Consider the following 7,552-nt stretch of genomic DNA (forward strand, 5'->3'; position numbering starts at 1 on the left):
GACACCGCGCCTTGGGACGGCAGCGGGGAGCTGGCACGTGGCAGCTACTCCGCCACGTCACAACGCTCGAGGCGCATCTGTCTCTCTCGCTCGCGTGCTGTTCACACGCTAGAGACGTACCTGTTTCTCACGCTCGCGTAATTCGCTAATGCTCAATTCGTCGTTGTCTCTATCCATCTAGAGTACGTTTTACTACTGTGTATAAAGCGTTTCTTTTCTATTTGACAAATCATACATCGTTTCGGTCACGTTCTCATTGCGTCAGTACCGTCGATTACTGCGGTGTCGATGGTACCTCTCATCACTTAATTTTCCGTTTATGTGCTCGATCAAATAGTGATCTTGAGCGCTGCTAATAAGTTTATATTTCAGGTTATGTCATTAGATTAAGCTGTCTACGGTTTTCTTCACGTTTATTGATTATGGTCCTTCGAGTTGACATTATAAGCAGACTATGATTGCGGTTGCTCGATAATAAAGTCTCGACTGAATTCTGTGTTTAACATTAAATATAATTTATTCAAAGGTTTTATTTACTTCCTGTCTGTCCTCTCGCCGCTCAACATTAAGGCGGATGAAAGTCCCACTCACTGAGTTATCCATCACTAAACATTTACTGTGATTGGTTAAATTTCAATATAATCCCAATCCCAATCCGTAGTCTGATACGGGCTTTAGACCGCTTAGTGCCTCTTCCAGTATAGTTATATTTCAGTGGATTTGTAACATATATTATTCGACGCCACGATCAAGAAACACCACTCAATATCAAATATACTCTTTATTGCGAATCTCTCAGTTCTTTCTCTGTTCGTACAACGACGGTTACTGCCCTTAATCTTACTGCTTCTACTACAATAGGCGGGACGGCAAAGTACCTCGCGCCAAACGCTACAGAGGGCATTAGTGCTGCCCGGAAACTAAACTTCTTATTCCTAATATTCTTACCACCTTAAGTTGCAAAAGAAAAGGGAGAAGGATCTTTTGAAAACTTAACTGCATGAACTAGAGAATATGAAATAAAATAACATTGCTTGTTAGCTAAAAGGAAAATCGAGACTCTATACAATAACAAGAGGAAACTAATATCCGAGCCGGTCTGGCGCTTTTACACATCGTCCACTTCTAGTACGAATAACATCCGAGCAAGCTTGTGAGGTAGACTCCTTATTTTGAATCGTTTCGTCTATGCTTGGCTTCGTTATCTCCGACTTCTCCAATGAATATAACCTCTGGATAGGGCGCACGAGCTCTCCGTTGGTAGTCTTTACTCTGGCCACCCGAACAATACCGTCTTTACCTGGAAAAACTGTAATTACTTTAGCTAATGGCCAATCTAATCGCTTACGGTTATCCTGGCCCACCAGGACGATATCTCCGATTTTTACTGGGACGTTTTTGCCTTTCGTCTTTCGTCGTGCCAGCTGCCCCAGATATTCAGAACGGAAACGCTCACGCAATTTATTACGCAAACTCTGACAATATCGCATCTGTTTGTTCAGGTTGACATCTATCCTATCCAGATCTGCCACATCGCTCCTTGGAATTTCCCGCAAGAACATCATTGGTGTGATAGGTTGCATCTGCGTTGGATCTTCTGCTAGATAAGTCAACGGCCGCAGGTTGATGACAGCCTCGATGTCACATAGAATGGTGTTCATTTCCTCGTAGGATAGACAAGCTCTCTTCAGTGTCCTTTTCAGTAGGTCTTTTACTATTCTTACTAGACGCTCCCACCATCCTCCCCACCAGGCTGCAGAAGGAGGATTGAGGCGCCAATCTATTCTTTGACTCGTACTGTATCGCTCAATCTCTTTCCAGTCAATCTTCTTAAGTAAGTTACGTGCTCCCACGAAATTAGTCCCGTTATCTGTATAAATTATAGAAGGCTTCCCTCGACGAGCGACAAATCTGCGCAAAACTTGCAAGAAAGCTTCTGTTGAGAGGGACGTGGTGTGACGAAGGCGACAGGGGAGGCGCAAGCGCGAGAGAGAACGCACTACCGGGTGCGAGTGAGCGATCGATAACGGCGCGGTTGCCACGTCGACGGTAGCCGGCAACGCCGCGCCTGCCCCCGCCGCCTCTACCCGCGCGCCTACACTCCGGTGGTATAAAAGCCCCACCGGAGCAGGCGAGTCAGCTCAGTCTTCGCTCGGAGCTCCGAGCGGAGACAACCGGCAGTGGATGCCTCCACTACAGGTATACGCCGGAGTGAATGGGTGCTCCTGTCTCCGGCTATATACCATACCGGAGCACACAACGGAGGCGCTACTCCGTCGTGGGCCCCGTCCCACAGTAGCGTACGCCTAGCGGGGTGCTCCTCGGCGTACACATGCTACATTTTTCCCGTACCGGCCTCCTGTATCCGTCCTGACTCCGTTCCCCCCGTGACAACGGGTACCGCCGTGTTTCGAGGGGACGGAGTAATTCCGCAGTAGCGTACACTTAACGGAGTGCTCCTCGGTGTACACATACTACTGAAAATCACGCATATCGAGGCGCTGCTCGAGCGTGTTCCTGACCTGACCTGATCCTTTCCTGATTCCTGACCGGTGTAGAGCTCAGGGGGGAATATTCGGGTGGGAATTAATTCTAATTTGCGCGTAGGCTTCCGTAGAATTAATTCCGTGTTTTTCCTGTTACGAACCAGAGGATTCCGTACAGACATCCTTCCTGTTTGTTTCCGGCACGTTGCCAGTATATTATCCGTATTATATTATCCAGGTCAGATTATCCAGTCATTAGATTATCCGTATCATATTATCCGTTTGCGTACTTTATTATTATTATTAATAATCATATATTCCTGTACTCCGAGCCAGTGCGTACCTTCTGTACACTATTAGAAATCCGTATAATCACATTCATATTCCTGTATCTCGATTCCCGTTGCGTACTTTCTGTACATCGATATAATCCGATTAATCCTTTCCTTTTTCTTGTATTTAATCACAGGGCGGACCCATTGTAATTACCTCGATTCCGTGTATCAATCCTTGAATAAAACACGCTCCTATCGTTTTCTACCAAATTAGATACTTGTCCGATTTATTTCCGATCCTTCCAAGCGATTCCCTCACTAAGTGAAGTACGATCTTTTCCTCCTTTCCTCCCGACGGCCCTGGAGCTGAGCATATTCGACAAATAGGAGGAACGGAGGATTTATTTTGCCGACATACAGCACGTCAACACCGACCGAAAGAACGCCAACTCTTCCAACCGTTAGTCGGAACCGCGCGTCCGTATAAGTTCCGTATTTATTCGCGTACTAAATAATACCCGCCGAAGTCCCGTCCGGAAACCAGAACCGGGAAGAGTGGGGCAGCTTCGTTACAGTGGTAAGCTCTAAATGAATTCCTCTGTAAACCGCGCAGGTGAATAAACAAATCCAGGCTTTTTGTCCCTTTTTTAAATATAAAGGTCCAATATAATCGATGCCTGTGACTTCGAAAACGTTAGCCTCTTTGACACGTTCATAAGGCAGACAACCAGTAGTAGCATCCGCCATTTTGACTTTATAACGATTGCACCTCCAGCAATTATGTATTACTGTACGTACAGCTGGTCTGCAAGCGATCCAGAATGTTTCTCGCAGATCATTCATCACAGTTTGAGTTCCTGCATGATTAAGTTGTTTGTGCCTATATTCAATCAACTTCTTAACTAAAGGATGTTTCGGATCCAATACAATAGGATGCCTGAAGTTGTGTTCGTCCTCGCGATTAACTACAGATGATTTTAGCCGTAATAATCCGTTCTCTTCTCTATATGTATCTAACGTACTGAGTCGCGGCTCATTTACTTCGTCGAAAGATTCTGCTTGTGTCAACTTCAAAATTACAAGCTCCGCATCGATGAATTCCTTCGTGTTTAATTCTCCTGATAACCTTGCACTCCGCTTAACTCGACAATTAATTATGAAACGACGAATCCAGGCCATATTTCGCACTATTCTTAAGTATTGTCCTTCCATATACCATCCTATTTCTTCTTGTGGAACGGTTATGTGTGTTTCGACTGTTAAAATATCTTCTGACGGAGGTTTCTTCTTATTTCGGTATGTTGATTTCTTGATCTCACTGTCGATTTCAGTTTCATTCCTGGTGCAATCGGTTGAAGGCCACTGATTCCTCGGAAGCCTCAGCCATGCCGGGCCTTCCCACCATCGCGATTCCAAAAGCTGCTTAGCTCCACATCCTCTGGAAGGTAGATCAGCGGGGTTCATGGAACCAGGTACGTGACGCCAGTGGTTTGGATCAGACAGTAAGCGTATCTCCTTCACTCGGTTACCCACAAATGTGTTCCATGGTCTGTTGTTTTGTATCCACGCCAAAACCGCAGCTGAATCCGACCAAAAGAAAACTTCCGCTTCTTCGAAATCTTCCGTTTCCCTTATAGACTGCCACAATCGCACTCCTATAGTAGCAGCAAGTAATTCTAGACGAGGGGTCGTCATTCTCTCTATAGGTGTAACTCTAGACTTTGCTTGAATAAGTTGTACATATGCGCTCTCCTGGGTTTCTGTTCTCGCGAATACGGTAGCTGCATATGCCTCTTGACTGGCATCTACAAACACGTGGAAAGACATATTACCTTCTTGACGGAACGCCCAGCGTGGAATACACAATTCTTTTAACCAGTGTAGTTGCTGCAACCAATCATTGAAGTCAGCTTTTACATCTTCCGGCACTTCGTCGTCCCAACTGATTTTGCACGACCAGAGTTTCTGTAATAATTGCTTAGGCTTTATAGATATCGGTGAAGACACGCCAATGGGATCGAATATTCTTTGAGCTGCAGACAGTATATTTCTTTTCGTGACCTGTGGTGTTGTGGGTAATTCCAACAGTGTCGGTGTTAACTTCAATGTATCCTGCTCTTTATCCTACAGTAAACCGAGTATCGAGGTTATCTTATGAGTTCCTTCTTGACCAGTATACTCCCAACCTCGCAGATCGAATTTGCCTTCGGCCATGACTTGCCCAGCAGTAGCTTCGAACGCTATAGCCTCGCTCCTGGAATTAACACTGGTTACGCAATTATCCACGTAAAATGACTTCTTCAATTGTCGAATGACTTCCTTTTCCTTTTCCGTTTCAACCTGTTGAAGTGTTTTCTCCAGATGATATTCAATTGTTGCTCCCAAGAGGAATGGACTGCTGGAAACTCCGAAGACCACTCGCCGATGTCGGTATATCTCCATTTCTTCCGGACGATTTTTCTTCCACCAGATGAAACGCAACACGTCTCTGTCTTCCGGTGAAACGCTTATCTGCAAAAATGCCTTCCGAATGTCTGCAGTTATTCCGATCTCGCGTCGCCTAAAGCGTAATAGAATTCTCGAATCTGTTCAATCAAGTTAGGACCTGTTTCAAGACAATGATTGAGTGACGGTGAACCTTCTCCTGTAGCGGATGCGTCGAACACAGGCCTTATCTTTGTAGTGCTATTTGCTTTGATAACACTCCTATGAGGTAAATAATAGGCATCATCTTTTACTTCTTCATTTGGTACCTTTTCGATAATGCCTTCTGATATCCAATCGTCAAATACTTGCTGATATTCCTCATAAAGGAATATCGCCCAGCCGGCGGGCATGCCCCCACTCCAATCATCGCTCCACCACGTTTAAAACTATTTAGTTTAGTTGGTGCCATTTGATGATATCATTACTTTTGTAGAGAAGATAGTTTTGTAGTGAGGATATTTTTGTAGAGATGCAAAAAAGATAGAGTAACAAAATATATTCGGTCGTTGGATTGGAGCTTATACTTGGCGCTTTTTTTTACCTTTTTTTAAAAAGGTAAGTTTTTAGGTGTAAAAATTACGTGAAAATTCAGACATGCGGAAACGCGGAAAAGACGCGCGGGGATGCGGAAACGCGGAAAAGACGTGCGGAGATGCGGAAATGCGGAAAAGACGCGGAAAATACGCGCAGAGACGCGGAAACGCGGAAAAAACGTGCGGAGACGCGGAAACGCGGATTTGTTGTACTCCGTATCCCGATCCGGCCGCGTACTCCTGTACAGTAATATAATCCGTCTAGCCATATCCTCATGTCTTTCATTTGTATTTAACCACAGGGCGGACCCATTGTACTTATTAATCCTTTTCTTTCCTTTTATATTTTGATCACAGGGTGGACCTATTGTAATTTCCTCGATCCCATGTATCTTATCCCTGAATAAACCACGTTCCTATCGTTCTCTACCTTTAAAACACCTGTCCGATTTATTTCCGATCCTTCCAAGCGATTACCTCACTACCAGTAAGTAAGATCTTTTCCTCCCTTCCTCTCGACGGCCCTGGAGCTGAGCATATTCGGCAAATCAGAGGAACGGAGGATTCTTTTAGCCGACACACAGCACGTCAAAACCGACCGAAAGAACGCCAACTCTTCCAACCGTTAGTCGGAACCGCGCGTCCGACTAAGTTCCGCATTTATTCGCGTAATAAGTGATACCCGCCGGAGTCCTGTCCGGAGACCAGAACCGGGGAGAGTTGTGCGCTTCGTTACAAAGACATTAGTTCGTCCAGGCGTTGCTTCGAGGTAGTAGCATTGATTGCTTTTGTATTTCTCTGCCATACACGCAACAGATCTTCTGGTAAGGACGACTCCACTAGCGGTACAGCATTGCAGCACACATGTCTGTGGTGACTCCTAGCGACTCTAAAGCTCTTAATTGCGTTTCAAGTTTATCGTAAATACTGGATAAAGTGTGGCTGCTTGCCTTCATTGACTGATTTAACACTAACTTGAGCATTTCTCGAACGTAGACCTCCACGAGTAAGTAGGGTATATAGGGGGATTCTAACTCAGGCGAGGGGGGAGCGGGGCGGGGGGCTCTGGCGAGGGGACAGCGGGGAGGGGGGTACCCCGGGGCACGGGGGCCGCGGGGAGGAGGGGGAGTACGCGACCTTGACGTCATGCATGGTGCTGACCTGTCACTACGTGACATGTAACAGATATCTATGTGCTGACCTGTCATCGAACACCTGGACGCGTATGAGTCACGGGATCAAGCGTCGAAACCTGGCTGATGACTTTCTTATCAAGGTGAACGATGTCGAGAAGTTCCGCGTTTATTATTCCGCAGCGCTGGGCTATCCGCGGGGAGGGAGATATTCCGCGGCGATCCGCGAGGACGCGGGGAGGACCGCAGCACTACGCGATTCGCGCGGGCGCGGGGCGGGGGGAGGACCGCGACGCTACGCGATCCCTCGACGCGGGGAGGACCGCGACGCTACGCGATCCGCGGTGGCGCGGGGAGGACCGCGGCGCTACGCGATCCGCGGTGGCGCGGGGAGGTCCGCGGCGCGGGGAGGTCCGCGGCGCGAGGCAATCCGCGACACATGCATGTAATAGATATCACCGGGAGATATACAAATGATTAGCGCAGCTGCGCGCATCCATGGCATGAGTCATGAGGTCAAGCGCCTAAACCTGGCTGCTGACAAAGTCTTTCTTGCCTAGGTGCATGATGTCAGGGAAGTTCCGCGTTTAAACTCGCACCTACTGCGTCAGCATGTAATAGATATCACCGAGGATGCC

The 7,552-nt window shown here is 46.9% G+C and overlaps 1 protein-coding gene across 1 annotated transcript; it reads right to left on the reverse strand.

The window, feature by feature from the left end:
* Positions 1-3,268: 3,268 nt before the first annotated feature.
* Positions 3,269-5,598, reverse strand: LOC105556364. The gene is made up of 3 exons (XM_012003449.1): positions 5,400-5,598; positions 4,979-5,346; positions 3,269-4,885 (listed from the first exon to the last, which is right to left on the reverse strand). Exons 1-3 carry the CDS (start codon positions 5,596-5,598, stop codon positions 3,269-3,271), a joined length of 2,184 nt encoding a protein of 727 aa, XP_011858839.1.
* Positions 5,599-7,552: the final 1,954 nt, after the last annotated feature.

This window comes from Vollenhovia emeryi, unplaced genomic scaffold, assembly GCF_000949405.1.
Source record: "Vollenhovia emeryi isolate VEMERY1.0 unplaced genomic scaffold, V.emery_V1.0 DF940076.1, whole genome shotgun sequence".
NCBI classification, from domain to species: Eukaryota; Metazoa; Arthropoda; class Insecta; order Hymenoptera; family Formicidae; genus Vollenhovia; species Vollenhovia emeryi.